This window comes from Motacilla alba, chromosome 17 (genome assembly GCF_015832195.1).
Source record: "Motacilla alba alba isolate MOTALB_02 chromosome 17, Motacilla_alba_V1.0_pri, whole genome shotgun sequence".
In the NCBI taxonomy this organism is placed as follows: domain Eukaryota; kingdom Metazoa; phylum Chordata; class Aves; order Passeriformes; family Motacillidae; genus Motacilla; species Motacilla alba.
The window spans coordinates 1,946,863-1,966,397 of NC_052032.1; the positions used below are offsets into that span (position 1 = coordinate 1,946,863).

Genomic DNA, 19,535 nt, shown 5'->3' on the forward strand with positions numbered 1-19,535 from the left:
ACAGGGAGGGATGGGATCAAACATCAGGAGTGTGGGAAGAGCTGTTGGCTGGGTCTGTAGTGGATCACTGTCCTGGCAGCCATGCTGAGATATTTTTGCAGGAGAAAAGGGAAGTAGAAAAACTGGGCAATGAAGGGGAGGAAAGCATGAGAGCCAAGTCCAAAAACAGCATCCAAATGCCTTGCACCTTGCAGGTGATGTCAGTGATCTCGTGCTGCTGGATCCTGTGCCTGCCCAGGACATCTCTTGGGATGGCATACAACTAGGGATGGGGCTGCCCTGCTCCCACAGCACAGCATTTCCCTGGAGGAAACCCCATGACCCTTTGACCTCAGCCTGCTCCTATGTGTGGAAAAGCTGCTTTCCTTGGCCCTCATAAACATGGTGTCATTCTTGGTGTGGTCCTGTGCAGGGCCAGGAATTGGACTTTGATAGTCCTTGTAGACCCCTTCCAATTCAGGATATTCCATGAGTCTATGAATTGTCATTTTGCAGTGAGGGAGAAATTCAAAATCCTGAGTGGTGCTGGAGTATGAGAGTTCAGCCTGTGGTTTCAGTTTTTTCTCAGGCAAGTTCCCACTGGGATCACTGAGGTCGAGTGAATCCTCCTATTCCCACACCCTGTAAGTTGTGCAAACAATCTGCCATCCCTGCAGATGCTGAACCCCACAGGGAAGGGAGGACAAGCATCCCACCACCCAATCCTTCTCCCCAGGCTCACGCTGAGCAACGGGAACTCTCCCAGCAAAGGAGAGCAGAAATGCAGGCAGTGCAATTAGAATTATAATAATAGTAATTAATGCCCTGTCTCTCTCTAAGGATTTGCTAGTGAGGCTTGCCAGGTGCTGGCTGGGCATTAACTGATCAAAGCCACAGCACCCACGTGAAGGGGATGGGTGCCAGCTGAGCCACGGGACCTCAGCGCCTCAGCTGGGGACTCGCTCTCCCTGCCCTCATCTTTCTCCATGGTTTGGAGGGGAAGATTAGGAGGAGCTGCTTTAAGAACCCCGGTTAGTGGATGGGGGAGAAGACCAGGTCAGGAGCACCCTGTGTGTTCTGGTGCTCATCTGGCCCCAGTAATGTGGGCTGAAGGGCCTGTGTGTGTGTGCAGGGGCACAAATGAGCTCTACTGCATTGACTCCTGTCTGTGCACGCGTCTGTATGTGGGAGGCCACTCCTGCACACGTTTCAGTCGACACACGAATGCCAGTCCGTGGGCTTGCACAGACACAAGCCAGCAAATAACATGGGGGCTGGAGAAAATGCTTTACAGGGAGAGGCTTGAAGAGCTCAAATTGCTCTGTTTACCACAGACATTGAGAGGTGTGTTTATTCCAGAGTGGAAACACTGTCACAAGGAGAAAGGATGTGGCACCAAAGGACTCTGTAACATCAGAGAGCAGCAGAACAAGAAGCAAGGGATGAAGCTGACAAAGTTGGCCTGAAGAGCAGGTGTGCATGCTGGCACAAATGGCACGAGCAGTAGAAACAAACTGCTGGGGGAGGGCATGGCAGGGTTTCTCTTGCCTGGTGAAGGGCAATCCCTCTGGTGGTGTCTCAGCCAAGCCACTCCATCATCAGGCACTCAGTGTGAGGGTAAGCCAGTGTTATTTGTTATGCTGTTAGAGCCACTCATGTTTCAGTCTCTTACTCTTTGGGCGAGGCTTGGGGCATGGTCTCGGGGTACAGATTGGTGAAGCATCTGTGGGATGGAGCCCAAAGTAGCTGCCTGGCCTCCCTGCAGAGCCCCTGAGCAGTGGTGCCTCCTGGCTCTGTGCTGTGGATGGTTTTTGATTGTTTCCTGCTCTCCTCTCATCCTCCCAGGGGTTGGGCTGTTTTGGGCTGGTGGCCCTTGTGTCTGGGAAGGTTGGTGAGACCAATAGGCTGGTGGAGTTCCAGCAGCAGTGGGGACCTGCTGCAGAGTCCCAGGACATTGTGCCAGAGTTGCTCAGAGAAGCTGTGGCTGCCCCCCATCCCTGGAAGTGTCCAAGGCCAGGTTGAACAGGGCTTGGAGCACCCTGGTGTGGAGGAAAATGTCTCTCCCCATGGCAGGGGGAGATGGTCTTTAAGGGCCCTCCCAACCCAAACCAGTCTATAATTTTATCACATGTTAAGCCCAGAGATTCGTACACCACTGGTGGGACATCCAACTCCACCCTCCACCACCATCCAACTCCATCCAGGGGGAAGCTGCCTGGGAGTTGCCTTGTAGATGAACCCACAGAAGGGGGACAGGGGACTTTGGCTGTAGTCTCCTGATGAACCCACAGAAGGGGGACAGGGGACTTTGGCTGTGGCCTCCTGATGAACCCACAGAAGGGGGACAGGGGACTTTGGCTGTGGCCTCCTGCGAGGAGAGAGGCGGTGTGCTGGAAGGTGTGGCTGAACGGCACCACCTCTGCCTGAACTGCTGGAAGGTGTCAGCCTGAAACAAATGAGTAATTGTTGTTGCTGTTGGTATCAGATGACGTAGTTTACCCACCAGCAAATCAGCTGAGAAGCAGTGAGGCACTGAGTGAAGCAGGGAAATTATTTAGGAAGGTAGTAAACCTAAGTGTAATATAAATAAATTAGGGTAATGGATTTTATGTATACAGGAATACAGAATGGCTGTCAGTGGTGTAGGTAGCACAGAGAGCCCTTCACGGCAGTTCACGTCTGTGTATGGAAAGAACTAAGAAACCTAAAGGTCAACTTCCACAAAGCTCTGCTGCTTTACTTCCCCCTCCATCACAGCCGCTCCGGTGCCTGCCCTAATGGGGTGTGGTGGGATCCCGCAAGTCACGCCCTCGCCAAACCCAGTAGGAGCGGGGGGAGAGGCTGGAAACGCAAAAGCTAGAGAATTTGAGGGCGGAGAGATGGACTCATCATGTAACAAGAGAGCGGGAGAGGCTCTGGCTGTCCCCGCGGTGCCGGGCAGCACCGGCCGGGCTCGCCCCTCTCCCCTGCAGCCCCCGCGGAGCGTCGGGCGGGTGGAAATGACCTCGGGACACAAAGCGCCCCGGGGCACCGTGCCGCTGCCTCACCCCGCCGCGCTGCCGTCCTGAGCGCGGCCTCAGTCACGGCCCAGCTATGCCCCGGCATTTCCGCGCTGCCCCTCCCCGAGCCGCCCCAGCGCAGGGGAAACTGAGGCACGGTCAGGTGCGGCTGTGCCTCCTCCGTGTCAGCGTGCACAGCTGGAAACTCCTGGAAAGACAAGAGGGGAGCAAATTCAAGTCACAAGCCAATGTCTCTGACTCAGTGATGGAGGCTTGTGTGTCTCGCACTTGCAGCCGCGGCTGAGCCCTCCGTGGGCGCGTTTTTCCCACATGTGACACCACTCACAGCTGCTCTCCCAGCTCCTGTGCTTGAAGCTCGTCTGTGCTGCTGGCAGAGCACGGTTCAGGTGCTCCTGAAGGGGGGTTTATTGATAATTTTTTCCTTTTAATAACTACTATGTTCTTTGTCAGAAAATTTCATGTTCCTTGAAGTTAGGGGAATGTGGTGACATCTGAAAGGAAAATTTTATTCTAAAGCTTGTCTTGACATTTTTCTCCTCTCTTTTTAAATTTCCCTTTTAATGAGGGGAAAAGGAGGAAGGGAGAGCACACAGAATACAGAGGAAGTGAGATTTCCCACCACAACAACAAAACTCTTCAAAACATTTTTTTTTTTAAACCAAAACAATAGTCAAAAATATCAGAAAGCAAACTGTGGCAGTTTACCAAACATCCTTAGCTTACTTTTTTTTTTTTAAACTGCTCTGAGTTTTAACTCCAATGACTCCTCACACAAGTAGATAAGAGGAATGACTCTGGGGTAAGCAGAGAGGCAGGAATGTAAATACACATTTCGACTGCAATGAGTAAAATCCTCCTGAATCTGGCATCACCGAGGGAATGATGGGTGCCCTGGCACTGCAGGCATTGAATACATTGAATTATAGAATCACAGAGTGGTTTGGGTACCTAAAGATCCTCTCATTGCACCCCCTGCCAGGGGCAGGGACACCTTCCACTATATCCTAGGACGCTCCAAGCCCTGTCCAGCCTGGCCTTGGACAGTTCCAGGGACAGCCACAGCTTGTCTGTGCCAGCGCCTCACCTCCCTCTAAGTAAAGATTTTTCTTCCTAACATCCAATCTAAGATTTTTCTTCCCAACATCCCTGTTCTGTCAGTTTAAAACCACTGCCCCTTGTCTTGTCACTATCTACCCATATAAAAAATCCCTCTCTTTACATTTTTAAAGCCTCCTTAAGGTACTAGAAGGCTGTAATGGGGTCTCCCTGAAGCCTTCTCTTCTCCATGCTTCAATTATATCCATGCAGTTACATTTTACAGACTGCTCTACCCGGTGTAGCTGTGATCCAGAGGATGGATCAGTGCTGTGGGATCACTGCTTGGCCATGACATTGTTATAGATAAATAGCCAAATTAGGCCAAATCAATAATTTGCAAGAGCCAAATTACAGGGTAACAAAAAGAAATAGAATTTATTTCGCGTATCCAATCGTAAATTTTTGCCAGCCACGAATCAAAGGAGCAGAGCTGAGCCCGGGAGACGATTCTGGGTGAACACAGCTCTGACCCCCGGACACATCAGAACTGGTGAGTTCACATAGTCCGTTCGAGTGAGTTCAGGTTTTATACTATTTTTCTTGGCCGGAGCTACTTTTCCTGTGTCCTTTTCTTTGTCCACGAATATTCATACGGTCCTCCGGTGTTGGAAGACTCCTATCTGACGAGTAGAGTCTGGAGAGTCGCTCGAATATTCATGCCGTTCCCTTGTGTGGTGGTCGGTGGTGGTAGACTTCTGTGTCTTACTGCCTTGGAAAACACATTACACGTCCGGGAACACATACGTGTACAATAATGGTTACGGGAACCTTCCTTTCACATGCTAGTGAATTTACAGGAACCCAGTATTCACACACAAGGCAGATTAGGACTAGCTCTCTTCGGTTATCTGTGATCGCTATGGGCCGGTGATGGCTCGGATGTTCCGAGACTCACTTAGAATTTCTGTAGAAGTTCCCCTTCACTTGCAAATTGAAGCTTCTATTCAGTGGACACCTGTGGAAGCTACATTCTGATGAAGAAACCGATGTCCCAATTCCTGTGTAAGATTTCTAGGATTCCAGGTGCCTTTTTGTATAAAACCCCGAAGCATGATTTGAACACATATATGTATTTATACATACATATATATATATATATATATTTCCCTGGTGCTATATTTATTTGAGCACGAATTTTAATATATCTATAACAACAGGACAAGGGACCCTGTGTATCTTAGCACAAACCCTTGCAGTACTGTAGCTGTGCCTGGCTGCTTTTGTTCAGCTCCTGGTGCAGGAATCCTTTTTACTCACGTTGTGACCTTGGGCGAGCAACTTTGCTGTGCTTTAAAATTAACTTCTCTGCAAACCAGGCACATAAATCTCCATGTCAGGAGAAGCTGCGGCATGGCATGAGTGGCTCGGGTTTGGTAAAGGATTTTTCCACCCTGAATTGTCACATGTGTAGTGTCCCTGTGGGGCAAGGGTGTCAGTGCTGCCTCAGAGACGGGGTGGCCCCGATTGTGGCTCAAATCATGAGCCTTTGGCCACTTTTCATGGGGGAAGAGGGTTCAGTCAAATCTGCTGTAGCTCAGGGTGTTTTCACACCCCCCCCCCTCCCCCCTTCTCCTAATTTGTTTGGTTTTGCTGGCAGAGCTAAATAGGGGCTGCTCAGACTGATGAAAGAGGCTGCAGGCTCGTCTTACAAAATAAAAAGGCTGGAGCAAATTGGCGTGCCTAGCCTGGGAAAACAGAAGCTAAGGGCAGCACAAGGAGAGCGGTGCGCTGATGGATCCCAGGGTACGCCCTGCGGGAGGAGATGAGCTGCAGAAAGCCTTGGCACAAGACTGTTGTGTGTGTGTAGCCTGTGACTACACGCAGCCTGCGAACGAGAGGCAGCTCTTAGCACCGGAGGTGGGAGGGCCGGGAAGGGCTGCCCAGCGGGAGCCCCGTGTGCCCGGAGCACGCGAGCTCCTTTGGTGCCCTGCGAGGGGTCTCAGGTCCCCACAGCCACCATAAGGGAGCACGAAGGGTCCCACAGCCCCACATAGCCAGGCTGGCGTCACTGCAGGGCCGTGGGAGGACGTCTGTCTGTCCAGCCAGGTCCGGGCTGGGTGTGCTCTGCAGATAAACAGCTCCTTTTACACTTATTCATTCTGCCTGTGTACACAGCCTGCTCGCCAGCGGCCGGGAGGTGCCTTTTCCCGGCGCTGCCTTTGGTGTGGGTTTTACAGATGGCTTTTATTCAATCAGCAGAGATGAGGGGGGAACATGGCAAATTCATGAAGTGTGCTGGTCATTGCTGGCTTTCTGGGACACCCTGACCTTCACCCACTGATCCACAGAGAGCATGGGGTCATCACTGACTCCTCAGTCCCAGGTTGCTATCGGGTCCTTTGTATTTACCTCTTACTGGACACTTAAAGCGACTGGGATTATAAAAACAGGAGCAGGGAGAGGTGACAGCTGGGCCTGGAGAATTACAGGGAGGAAATGAGATTAGAGGGAGTAGGGATCACCAGGAGGCAAGATGGCCCCATGCTGGGCACTCAGCTCCTTCCCTCAGAGCCCGACCCCACAAGTGGTTCCTTCCCTCACAGCCTGACCCCACAAGCACTCCCCTCGCAGCACAGCCCAACCCCTGAAGCTGCCCTTTCCTCCACAGCTCCTTCCCGTATAGTAATCAGGTATACATCAGCTACCCCTTACTTCCTAGCCTGACCCTATAGCAGTGAGGGATCCATCAGCTACCCCTTCCCTCGCAGCCCAGCCCCACAGCCTGCTCCTTTCCCCTCAGCCTGGCCGCACAATTGCCCCGTTCCCTCGGCACTCAGGGACCCACCCGCAGCCCCCTGCTCGCGGCCCGGCCGCCGCCGCTGCCCCGCGCCTGGGGCCCGCCCCGCTCCCTCACGGCCGGGGCGGGGCGGGGCGGGCGCGGGGCGGTCCCGCCCGCCGGGGCAGGCACAGCGCGGGCCGCAGGTACGAGCGCAGCCGGCGAGCGGAGCGGACAGAGCGGCCGGGCCGGCGCGGCCATGGGGAAGGTGCAGCTCTTCGAGATCCGCCTGGGCGACAGCCGCGTCGTCTACAGCCCCGGCGAGCCGCTGGCCGGCACCGTCACCGTGCGGCTCTCGGGCTCGCTGCAGTACCGAGGTGAGCCCGCGGCCTGCCGTGCCCTGCCGTGCCCGCCGCCCGCGGGGCCACACGGCGGGGTTGGATATCCCGGGGAGGGGTTCACGGGCTGCCCTGGCCCGCGGGGCGCCCGGGGATGGTGCCGGGAGCGGCCGGGCTCCCTTCCCCGGCTCTGGGGACCGGCGGCTCCGGGGCTGCCCCATCGCTGCTGCCCCCGCTGCCTTGCGGCGGCCGGGAGGGGCTGATGGGAGCAACCTGCTGGATTATTTCCTCCTCCGCTCCCTCCTCTTACTTTTTGCTCCTATCCCATAAATAAGGAAACATCCTCCCGATGCCCTTCCCAAAACAGCCCGGCGCGGGGCTGTGCCACAGCAGCCTCCGGAGCTGGCGGGTGCCCAGGGGGCAGCGGGAGGAGGCGGACGGGCTCGCCCGTCTCGTTCTGCTTTCCCGGAGTCCTGCGGCTTCCCAGGGCTGCCGGCTTCGCCCTGGCACGGCCCCCGAGCCCGGTGCCCCTGGGTCGGACGGAGCCCGAATGTGTTAGGGCGGGGCGGTGGGAGGAGGAGGGCGATGCCGTGTCCCGGTGGGCAGCAGCCTGCCTCGGCAGGAGATGGGCGATGCTGTGTCCTGGCAGGAGCGGCACCCACCCACCGGCTCGCAGGCACCGTCCGCAGCGAGCAGCTGTGTTGGAACATCTCGAATGAACTCGGGCGTTTGAGCTGTGGCTCTGCTAGTATGGGAGATTTTGTCCGCGATGTGTACGAGGTCCTGTGAGTGCCAGTGCCCGCTGGGCAGCCGTGGTGTGGAGCCGGAGGTGTTGGGCTACCGGGTTGTTGTTGCTCCACGCGAGGCTCAGGCCGTGCTCGTGGCTGGTGCAGTCCGTCAGGGCAGAGGGATGGGGCTGGTCTGTAGGGAAATGAGCTACTGCGCTCGGATCATCCAAACTGGGAGCTTCCTCCCCCACCTGAGAGAAGTCATTCGCATTTGCAAGTCAGCTTTGTGCTCAGTGCTGTGGAAATGTGAACCAATTTGCTGTTTTCCCTGAGGTCTTGCTTGCTTCTTGTGTGTGCATGCTGCTTCCTTTGTAACAAATTATTGGAGGGGGAAAAAAAGACCAAGTAATGTAAAATGCGAAGTCTCTGTTTGAGAGCTGTCAGCCTGGATGACAGCGCCTATGCTTGCCTGTACCTTGCTTTTGAGAGCACCTCTCCCAGTTGACTGTAATAGCTTTTGGAAGCTCTTTGTGGAAAAAAAAAGTATCTAGGACAAGTATAAACTTGTAGCCTGTTTAACTCCTGTCAGAGCAAAACAGTTGCAGATCCAGCATTTATCTCAGTGGAGAGTGCTCCCAGATGCACTTCCAGCAAAGATGTTCTTAATGAGTCTGGCTGACTTCCCTCCTCAGCCCATCCCATTGACTTCCATCCATTCCTGAAGGTGCTCCTTGGGAGGGACAAGAGTTTGGCCTTGGAGGGTTTGGTGTGCTGGCCCCTTGTGCTGCCAGCTGGCCAAAGCTACTTGCTGCTGCCTCTACAACTCCCATTTGGGGAGGACCTGCCAGGTTCTGCTCTACACCAGCTCTCCTCTGCTTCCTGGTGTTGTTGTAAGGAAGGAGAAAGGTGTCTCTTTGTTCTAGACCTTCTTTCTGCTTCCTTATTGCTTTGATTCTTAGAAGCATCAGGGTCTGGTGTTAAGTGCAGATCCTGAACTCAGGAGGGGTTTTACTGTGGGATCTGGTGTTTGGGGCTAGTGCAGGGATTTTGGTAAGAGCTGGGGCAGCTAAGCTCTAGGAAAGCTGTCAGAAGCATGCAGCCAAAATCTGAGCTGGGCTCCGTGTGGTTGATGCTTCTGTTGTGCTTAGGTCACTGAGGAGCTCTTCTAGGCTGTTTCCTGTACAGTGGCTTCATGAGCTGGGTTAGAAACTTTCCATTACCAGTGTCAGAACTCACCCAGTTAAGTCACATTTGGATGTGAAAACAACTTCTGCCAAGCACAAGGTGACTCTTTGGTGTGTGTTCTCCCTCCTGCTGTGTATCTCATGGTCTCTGGTGCTTAAACCCTCCACACTTGATCTCTTGGGCACCCTCTCCTTCTTTCTGGATGGAGGAAATGTCTCACCCTCAGAGGAAGAGGCTCATGTAGCTGCTGAAACATCCTTTTGGTGTAACAGCAGGTGACTACCTGCTGAAAGAGATCTTAAAGGAACTCGTGAGCCCTGTTGAGCTCTGTGGGCTCAGCACTGGAGGGATCAGACAGCCTGACATGCTCTGGCTTCCTGCTGGGCTGTGGGGAGAGCTGGGTGGCAACTCAGCTCATCTTATGTTGTATATACCCCCCCACACACCTTCTGTGGCCAACTGTGACTTTCCAGGCTAATAAACTGCTTCCAGGAGAAGACACAAAGTCCTCATCCCTGGCAGGTCTGGCCCACAGCTCCGTGACTTGGTGCTTTCCATTTCCTGAGCCGGGCGAGCCCGGCGCGGTAACTTGTCAGTGCTGCGGTGTGTGAGGTCACAGCCGGAACCAGCCTGTAGGTGACTCCTCACACGGTAACTTCTGGCTCTTGAAAATTACACCTTCTGAAAGGTGACAGTGCAAACAAACACAGCTCCTTGTGCCTTGCTAAACACAGGAGAAATCTTGGGTCATGGGACAGCGTAGCTGGGGACACACCTTTTTGGGATCATTAATGTCCCCACTGACTGGCGTCAGTGCCAGCCCTGCTGACTGGCAATGAGGGCTCTTCAGGAGCAATCTTCTTCAGCTGACCTTGCAGCAGCATCACAAATACTGACTGGTCCTTGGTGACCCACGTGGACCTTCTGAGGAGCCACAGTTCTTCCTGTGCCTGTGCCAGGGTGAAGGACCTGCCCAAAAACTTCTGAGCCTCAGGGGAGAGTGCTGATGGAAATGGAGAATTCCTGATCATTGTGCCTGGTTTGCTGGGTAAATCATCAAACGTGTGTGTACAAAGAATAATTAATCTTACAGGAAGCTTGTGCAGGGACAGCTGGAGATGGAGTTAATTTGTGGGGAAGGAGGAGGGAAGCCAGTTCATTTGGAGCAGGGCAGGGAGTCCTGCTTGCTGGCAGGAACGTGTGGGAACAAAAGCTTGTGCTGCCTGGAGATGCTGGAGCACTTTCCTCTCAACTCTGTGGCTTCCAGGGGCCATGCGGATTATTTTGGTCCCGCCTGCCGTTCAGTGAGGCTTCAGCAAGCGTAATGTTAAAATAACAGCCCTCTCTGCCAGGTCACCAAGAGCAAAGAAACAGCGAGTGCTTTCCGGAACAGATTTCAGCACTTTGCTGTTCTCCACTCTGTTATTTGGCTGTCCAGGTTTATGCAGGGATGAGTTGACTTCAAAATCACTCCCTTGAACTACAAAGCTCCAGACACAAGTACTCATGTTTGTTCATGCTCTAGAAATACAGATACATAATGCCCATTTCCACAGAGCAGAGAGCCAATGAATCACAATTTTCTTTTCTGATCTTAAATGTAGTAAATATTCTCACTTCTCATATGGAGGGCAGAGAAAGCTGGTGGTGAAGGGGGAGGAAGAGCAGGGCTCTGAAATCCTGGGTCAGGTGTCCAAACTAAAAGGTAGCTTCTGTTCCCTAGAAGGGCAGCAGGGAGGAATTTGGGTTTGGTGGTTCTGACGTGTGTGTAACCTGTGCCCTTCCTGAGGGGAAGGGATGACACCAAAGGACTTTGTTGGCCACAATTCTCCTACCACTTGACCTCTGGTACAGTGGAAAACATTGTTCCTGCAGGAAGGCTGTGGCTTGGGAAAGTGCTGGGGAAAAGGTGGATTCAGTCCCTGCATAGTGGTCTGGCTCTCTCCTGAGTCAGAAGTTTGTCTGTAAAGGAGGATTGGAAATCCCTGTGCTGGCAGCATGGGTCACCTCTCAGCATTGGGGCAGCAGGGACCCCGTGGCTGGTCCCTGCTTTGGGGGGCAGTGTGGGGAGGGAGCATGGTGCCTGCAGAGCTGAGCTAGGCCTGGGAGTTTGGAGGGCACTGTCCCTGGTGATCCTGGCAATGTCCCATGAGGTCCTTGAGCTGTCTGGTATCCACCAGCAATGGTGGGTGCCAGGATGAGGCCAGGCTCAGGAATGCTCACGGATGGCTCCACAGCATCACTCCCTCAGGCTGGATGGCTCCTGCTGTAGAGGAGCTGGATTAACTTTCTTTTCTCATTGTGTGAAGAAACAGCGGGGAGCTGTGTGGCCAAGTCTGTCTGAGGCTGGGGAACAAAAGAGGGATTTTTGCTCTCCTGGCTGGCTTGCTGCTAGAGCTCCAACTCCTCTGGAGTCAATAACTAATCAGGAGATGGGTTTGTGTCTCTGTCGCTGCAGTGAGCCGCTCTGCGCCGCTCCCCCCGCCCGCGCACCGCTTGTGCTCAGCTGAAAAACTGCTTTCCTTGGCGAGGAGACGTGCCACGGCCTCCCATCCCTTGTTTAACAAAATGGGAGGACAAGTGGAGTGGAGTTCTGTCTGTCTGATTTGCTTCCAAGTGTGACAAACGGGGTGTGAGTGCTTATCCCTTCCCTGGAGCGGCACAGAGCTGTCAGAGATGTAGCTTGTCTTTCTGGGCTGGAGTCAGGTAGGCGGCAGGGAGGCTCCGTGGCTGGGAGGAAGAAGCCTGTGGGTTTCCGTCCCTCTCGTCCTGAGGCAGCTCCCTGTCCCTGGCTGTGCTGGGAGAGGAGGAGCAGCCAGGGAGGTGCATGGATGGGCTTGCTCCATTCAGAGCATGTTGCGGAATACTTTGTGCTGTAAGTCATCCCCAAGGAAGAAGTAGGTGTGTAGAAGACACAGAGCTGTCACTTGGCTTGGTGAAGTCTTGCTAGAGGCTCTCATGGCCGGTAAGAGGAGGATGGACATGTGGATCATCCTCTGCTATCCAGAGAGGGGATGCTCAGGCCTTCCAAGAGATGAAGGGAGTGGGGTGGTTGGGTTGTGCTGCAGGGCTGCTGTAGACATGACCTGTGCCAAAGCATAGAGAAAGGTGCTCTGCCAGGCATTGGGGAAGGTCTTTTCCTTCTCCTGCTCAGGGCAGCTACTCCTGAAATGGCCTGGCAAACATGTCAGGGGCTGGGCTTTGGTTTGGTGCCTCTTTTCTTGAGGGCTGATTGCTGAGATAGCCAACATGCAGCCTTTAGGCTACTGGTGTGACCTCTGGAGTCTGGCAACAGGAATTGCTGTGGAAGTTAATTGCCTCTTTGTGCTGCTCTTAAAATCTGTCACTCTTCAAATCTCTTGTGGAGAAATGCAAAGTGCTTAGGAGAGGAGAAAATGAGCAAAGGACCAGAGTGTTGCCAGTCACCATATTTTTTGCCTTGTGCACAGTTGTGCCTGCATGTGCTCAGAGTCTTTGGGCTGTGCTCAGGATCCAAAACAGAGGTGAAATGGATCTGTACCACAAAGGTATTCAGGCCTCTGTCTGCTTGTGATGGTTTTTAAACAGCAAATCCACATTCCCCACTCTCTCTGATGGCAAATTAAAACTAAGTGATGGGGTGCACAAGTCATCTGGGAGTGAGGTGTTTTGCTGAACCTAAGTTTGTGGGTAGAGGCCTTTCACCCCAATGTGGGTACCTGTGGCTGGGTATTGCTCTGTGCAGAGGGGCAGCCAGTGCCATGGGTTTGAATTGCATGGCTTGAGTAAATTCTCACAGGTGTATTGGGATCTTGAGATGCTGGATGATGGCAGTGGAGAGGATATGGGGTGTCCTAAGGTAAGTATTGAGCTGCTTTTCACTCCCTTGACAAGATGAGGGTGGCAAGCTAGTTCCAACCTGGAATTATTTAGAGACCTAGTTTAAAAACACCCTGATCTCTGAGCACCTTAATCTTCATTAAAAACCGGAGTTTGTCAGATATCCGCAGCAAAAGCTGTTTCCAAGAAGCATGAATCATTTCTGGAGCACTAATGCTTATGACTTCCACTCCTTTGTTCTTGCTGATGGCACTCTGCTCTCTGACAGTCGTTCTTGCTCAGGCAGCTCAGACCAGAGGTAACAATGCTGCAGAAATTCACTGTTCATCCTTCCCCAAAACACCCTCCTGAATCCCAAATATTCCCTGCAATAAAAGTGGGATAAAACTGGCTGGAAGACACAAACTCTAGAGAGGAATGCTCAGTGTATGGGTAGAAATTGGAGCCCCTTCAATGGGGAGGGGGCCTGAATGTCAGGGCCAGAGGTTCAGCTCAGGCCCCAGATGTTCCGTTTCTGTCTGCTTGGATCTCTGAGGCGCCCAGCCTGACCACGAGGACTGTCTTACCAACTTGTAGCACTCCCAGCACAGCAAGGATTTGTTATGTATCTGGTGCTCTGGTGATAACAAGAACATAAGTCATCTTTCCAAACTGATGATCTTGCTATAAATAGAGAATCCAGCTGCTTGTGTTGAATGGCATCAAAGAAAATCATAGGAGCAGCTCTTATGCTTAGTGAAGTGGATTCTGGCTGTTTTCTCTGAAGATGCTGGGGATGGGAGATTTCTTGACAGCTGAGACGTGCAAAAGCAGTGCACGAGAGCTCAATGGGGAATCTTCAGCAGAGAGCAGGTCAGGCTGGGATCTCTCATCCTGGGCTTGGATCTCTCATCCCATGCTGTGCCTTCCTGCCTCCCCAACAAGAACCTGCCTGTGCTGGTATCTGGCCAGGATGAGGAGGCACTAAATGCAGGCTCGCTTTACTGCTTGTAAATAAGGCTCTTCAGGAAAAAGCCCTTGAATCCTCCCCTTCTAGGAGGAGGGGAGCTGGCTCCCTGCTCATGCTTGGGAGCTGCAGCAGCACTAAATCATTTGGAGGTGTCTCAGCAGTTCTGTGTGCTGAGTTGTGAGTTCAGTGCCTGGAGTGGCAGGAGGAAGGACCCTGGTGTGGTTCCATGTGGTTGCCTGACTCCTTGCTCCTGCCTCCTCTCCCTGTAAGTGGGCTCTAACCCCTCACACAAAAACTCCTGTTCCCAGGATGGCTGAGCAGTCCAGAGAGTGCTGCTTTAGTCCTTCCCCTGCTGTGGAGGCAGGGGCTCACTCAGGACGCCGGGTTGTGACAATTGCTCTGTGCTGAGTCCTTGCAGCCCCAGGGGTGTCCAGCCTGTGACAGACCTCGTGCCCCACCAGGTGCTGGGCTGACTTTGCATGTGCTCCTCATCTGGAGAGTGGGTGATGGGGAATTTGTGACCAGGAGCATCCCTTGAGCCCCAGGAAGGGGATGGAGAAGTGTCCTCTCTCCTGAACCTTACATCTGCAGGGCTGTGTGTTGCTGAGGCCAGGAGAGCTGTGTCTGGCTGTGTTGTGGGTGGCAGTGAGGGTCTCCCAAAATGAGCCTCAGCCAACAGCATTTGTAGCCTCACCTCTTAGAAAAGGGTATCTGAGAGTCTCAGAAGAAAATGAGCGTGACTCAGTCCCACAGCAGAGCCTGGCCCACAGGAGCCCTGGTGCTCTGGTATTATAGTAAGCCTGTTAAGCATGAATTTCCAGAAGTCTTTGAAGCATTTATTTAGAAAGAGTCTGAAAAGGGAGTAGGCTCTGGTGAATCAGCCTCTTTGTGGTGAGTAGGGAAACCTGATCAGTCGGCTGTTTATCTTCTGCAGTGGCTTCTGCAGCCAGCGTGGAGGGAGATGCTCCTGTGGCGGGGGCAGAGGGGCTGTCTGGGCAAAGAGCTCGTCAGACCTGCTCCAGGGTGTGGGAAGAGTGGAGCAGGGCTGGCAGGGGTCGCAGGCAGAGGTGTGTTCCCAGGACAGAGGTGTGTTCCCAGGACATCAGAGAGCTCAGCCTCCCTGGCTGCTCCTTCTCCACAGGAATCGCAGTTGTTCTGCCAGCGAGGTGGGAAAAGGTGCCAGGCTTTGCACTTGCTGGGAAAGAACAATTGTGTTTGTTAATGAGTTTAAAGGGGCATTTTCTTACACCAGCATCCAGCACATCCCCCCAGGACCTGCAAGGCTCTGTGGTAGGTTGTGGTGGAGTTTCTTGCTCAGTTCTTCCTTTTTTAGACAGCCAAGTCAATTGTACCAGAATATCTTAACTCCTCTGGCCTAAAGTAGTGTTAAGTGCTGGGTGGAAACCTATTTCTCTTTGGGCAAGCTATAAAAAAATTACATTCCTCACTTCTGTTTTAGCACTGCTCAGTCTGAGGAAGGGTGGCTGTGGTCCCTGTCTGGCTGAAGTGCTGAGTGCTGGCAGGTCCTGGCATCCATCAGCATTCCTGTGAGCCAGGGTGAGCTGCTGATTCTGTTCCACTTGTCTGGCTGCATGTTGGGCATCTGGGAGTTGCATTCCCTTCCCACGGGGCTGCTCTAGGGGCCAAGAGCTGAAGATTAAGATGCCCTGACTGCTTATGTATGTACAGCCTTATTCTGCTTTGAAGAGCACAGCTTACTTAAATTCAGGGCTCACAAAATCCAGCTTATTACCCGGGTCCCCTGAGAAAGATGGAGTAAATTAAATCTACATTAAATTTATTAAAATAAATCTGTCTTGTGCAGGAGATCATGAGTAAAACTTTTCTGGGCCCTGCTGAGATCCTACGTATGAGATGTTCCTGTGCCAGGCTGGAAGCTGCAGGCCCTGGCTGGAGCTTGGTCCCATCCCCGTCCATCCCACCTGAGAGCAACAGAGCTGCTTCCTCATGGATGGCATGACCAGAAGTGAGCCTCAAATGCAGTTCTAGGAGGAGGGCAGGCACTGCAGTCTCCAAACAGGTCACAGTTTCCCACTCTGAATTTCTGTCCAGAGTAACAGAAAGGAAAGAAATCTTTTGAGATAAAAGTTGGCTTCACACCCTGGAGCAGTTGAAGCTCCACATGAAATGCTGCCTCCATCTCTCCTCCAGCCTTCTGCTCCTCTGCAACCTCTCTGCTTTTCCCCTCCAATACTTGGAGGGATGGATGCTGGGAGAGGAGGAGGCTGTGAGTGCTGGCAGCGTGGCTCAGGTGGGTGGCTGGCATGGAGATATTCCTGGGGAGATGTGAGATCTGCCTCTCTCTGCCAAGTAGTTTCTCACTGCTGTTTGATCTGGCTGTTCCCAGCACGTCAGGGTGCCCGTGTCTGCCAGCCTGGCCTGGGAGGAAGAGGATGGTCCCTCAGCATGCTGGGGTGGGGCACCGTTGCTCTCCTTGCAGGAGTACCCAAGGAATGAAATCGCTGACCTCTGCCCTGGGTGTGGCAGCAGGCACTGTGTGGAGCAGCTCTGCTGGACTGTGCCTTCTGTTTAGGATGGGATGAAAGTCTGGGCTCCCAAAACTGGTCTGAGGCACTGCCAGGACGTGGCCAGACTCTGCCCTGCCTGGCTGTTATGGTACAACCACCTCTGCCATTGTGGGCTCTCGAGCAGAGCAAGCCCACCTCTCCCCTCCTCTTCCCAGTCTGTGTGCCTCAGCACTGGGGCCTACATCAGTCTGAAGCTTAAAAAATGTCCCAAACTTGTCCTGGTTTTGCAAGAGGCAGTATTGGAGTATTACCCCAGCATCCCCTTCTGGAGCATGTTTGGGGATCAGTGAGGAGGTCATAGCAGCAGTAGCGTGGTGGGTTTGGGGTGAGGGGCTGGATGGGGTGAAGCCCCTCGGTCAGGCCCTGAGTGCAGGTGCTGGGGTGTTTCATGCCCTGTTGCTAGGGAGCTGCCTCTGGCAGATCCAAGGCACAGATTTTGTGGCACGTGTTCATCCCCCTGCCACAGCCTGTGTGGCCTTGTTCACTGGTGAGTTTTCCCCCTGCAGCCCAACATGTGCAGAGCCAGGCTTGTTAAGTGTGCTCAGCTGAGGATTTAATTCCAGATGTTCGAGATGACCCCCTTCCTCCGAGGGCAGCCAGCGTGCTGATAAAACACTGTGATGCTATAAATAAACCTGTCTGCTCCACAAGGGAGAAAAGCCTTTGGTTTGAGTAGGAGTTTGTTCTAAACAGGAGCCCAAGAGTTGGCTTTTTTGTCTCAGGATTTATGTTGACCCTTGGTTTTGGGGAGGAGCTGGAAAATGTAGGTTTTCCTGCTACTCTCAGCCTGATGGAAGAAAATGTTCGTAATGGGGGGAAGGACTGACCTACCTGGGAAAGGACTTAGACAAGATTTGTTCCCCTGCTTTTCTGCAGGTACACTCCTGCCCAGCCTCCCTTTGGAGGCTTCTGCACTGCTGGAATGAGGACATCCCTGTGTGTCCATACTACCTGCCCCTCCTCGTGCTGGGCTGGACTGGCTGAAATAATTCATGCGTAGCTGAAATAATGACTGTGGGTCACTTTGCCCCTGTGGCAGGGCTGTCACTCCCCTGGGGTTGCTACAGGTGGAGTTTTTCCAGGCTGTCTTGAGGAGCTGCTTCAGCCTTCCTACAGTGTGGGGCTGCTTTTGGAGGGGCTGGGCTTCCTGCAGGGTGGGTGAGACACCCAGGGTCCTCCTGCCTCAGCCTGCCACTGGACACGTACAGCCCTGTTGCCATGGCCAGGGTAACAGGCACTGCTGGCTCTTGGGATTGCATTTGCTGAGCTTGGATTTGCAGAGCTGGCTCTGCTGCCCTGGAAATCAGCAGACTGAGAGGTCAGGGAGGGAGGGACTGTCCCTTGCATTGCTGTGAGGGGTTTGGCTGGTCCAACCCCTTGTAGGTGCAGAGGGCAAGTGCCAGCCTGGGGAAGGAATGGCTGAACAGCAGAGGTTGCTCTTGCTCCTGGGGGCTAAATGATGCTAAAGTTTGTGCCACTGCAGAGGGGCTGCAGCTGGGCTCATGTGTGGCAGGAGCATTGCCACAGGCAGCAGCACAGGGACAGAGAGGGGTCAGACACAGCAACCACTCAGAATTTCACTGGGAGCCTGTCTGAGCCTCTGAGCTGAGAGCTGCACTGGCTGTGAGCTTGTGATGGCTGTGGGAGGTGGGATGAACCCCTGGGTCACAGGGAGCAGCAGCCAAGTCCTCCAGGAGCTGCAGGCTGCTGGTGCTGTGGGAGGTGCTGCTCCCTGTGTGTCAGCTCCAGACAAGTCACCTCCCAGGGTCTGGCTACAGGCTTGGATTTGATTTGAGATGGAAAGCATAGACTACTCTTCTAGACAACTCCTCTCCTTCCACGTTAGAGGCCAGATCCCTTTCCTGCTCCTGTGCTGGGTTCTTGTGAAGGAAGAAGATAAAAACCTCCCCAGACAATCCTTAACCTTGTGCCAAACCCGCCACTGCCTCCAGCACTTGTAAGCTCTGCTCTTGCCTCACTGGCTCGTGAAATGCTCAAGACTATTTGTGTCTCAAGAACTGACAGGACGGACCCAGAAGGATGGGGACAGCTGAGATTTAATTAGGAGCTGTTGGTTTAATTAGTAGTGTCTCAATATATTCATGCACGAGGGACTTCTGTATCTCGTGAGTTTCCAGCCTTCCTGCTCAGTCCTTTCTCTCTGAAGCTGTATGGGTGTGTTTCTGTGTAAAGGCCATCAGTAGAAAAACTTCATCCTGCCCCTCTTGGTGTCCGCTTCTCATGGAACTTTTCTAGGAATTACCCAGTCTCTACAAACTGAGAGTAACTTGCTCTGCCTGTGAGTCTTGCTCTCTCCCAGGCTTTCCATTTTCCCAGTGCTACTTGGCCCTGCTGGCAGGGTGAGAACCTCAAACCCCTCATCTTCACACAGATGCAGGCTGGAGGATCTCAGGGTGTACCCAATTTTGTGATCTTTGCTGAACCCAGAGGTGTCACTCCAAGGTGGAGCTGTGGTGCTTTGTGTTGAGGTGACCTCCGGCTGCCCATCCTGTGACAGCCCATCCTTCTGCCAAAACCAGGTCCCTACTACCATGCTTTGGGGAGGGGTTGGGGCTCAGGGGGATCCTTCACCCCCTTCTCCCAAGGCTGCTTCTGGCCCCTGGGATGGAAAATGGCTCATTTCCAGCTCATGGATGCTCTGAGTCCCGGCAGATTGAGAGAATCCATTAAAATGTGGTGATCACTGTCTGCCATGGCTCTGATGGAGAGGCATGAGGGAAGGGGGCTCTGCCTTCCTGTGGCTGATTTCCATGAGATGAAGACTTCCCCGATGCAGACTCCCTTGACTCCTACAACTCCCACAGCACTTTCTCCTCCTCTGCTCCCATGTTAGCTGCATCCAGGCATGCAGGGGATTTCCAAAGCGTATCTCAGTCCCTCGGTGCCCTCTGATTCTGTCACTAAAGCATGCCCTGGTCCCTTGTGCTGTGTGGGGTCACTGCAGGCACAGTGGCTCTGCCATCCATCTCATCCCACGTGTGCAGGGCTGGGCCCCTCCTTCCCTGCAGCAGGGACAGCTGGAGCCTCTGGGTCCAGCAGACATGGCTGAGGGGACCCGAGTAAGCTTCAGCTGGCAAAATCCCAGGCTGTTTGTAAGTGCTATTTCAGAGCTCGGTTGCCAGCTCTTCGTCCA

At 53.4% G+C, this 19,535-nt stretch overlaps 1 protein-coding gene across 1 annotated transcript in view; it reads left to right on the top strand.

The window, feature by feature from the left end:
* The first annotated feature begins 6,983 nt into the window (after window positions 1–6,983).
* The window catches only part of ARRDC1 (arrestin domain containing 1), a 35,111-nt gene continuing 22,559 nt past the window's right edge, over window positions 6,984–19,535 (top strand). Inside the window, exon 1 of the mRNA XM_038156475.1 lies at window positions 6,984–7,190. Coding sequence (XP_038012403.1) covers window positions 7,073–7,190 — 118 coding nt within the window. The 5' untranslated portion in view covers window positions 6,984–7,072. The remainder of the gene's footprint in view (window positions 7,191–19,535) is intronic.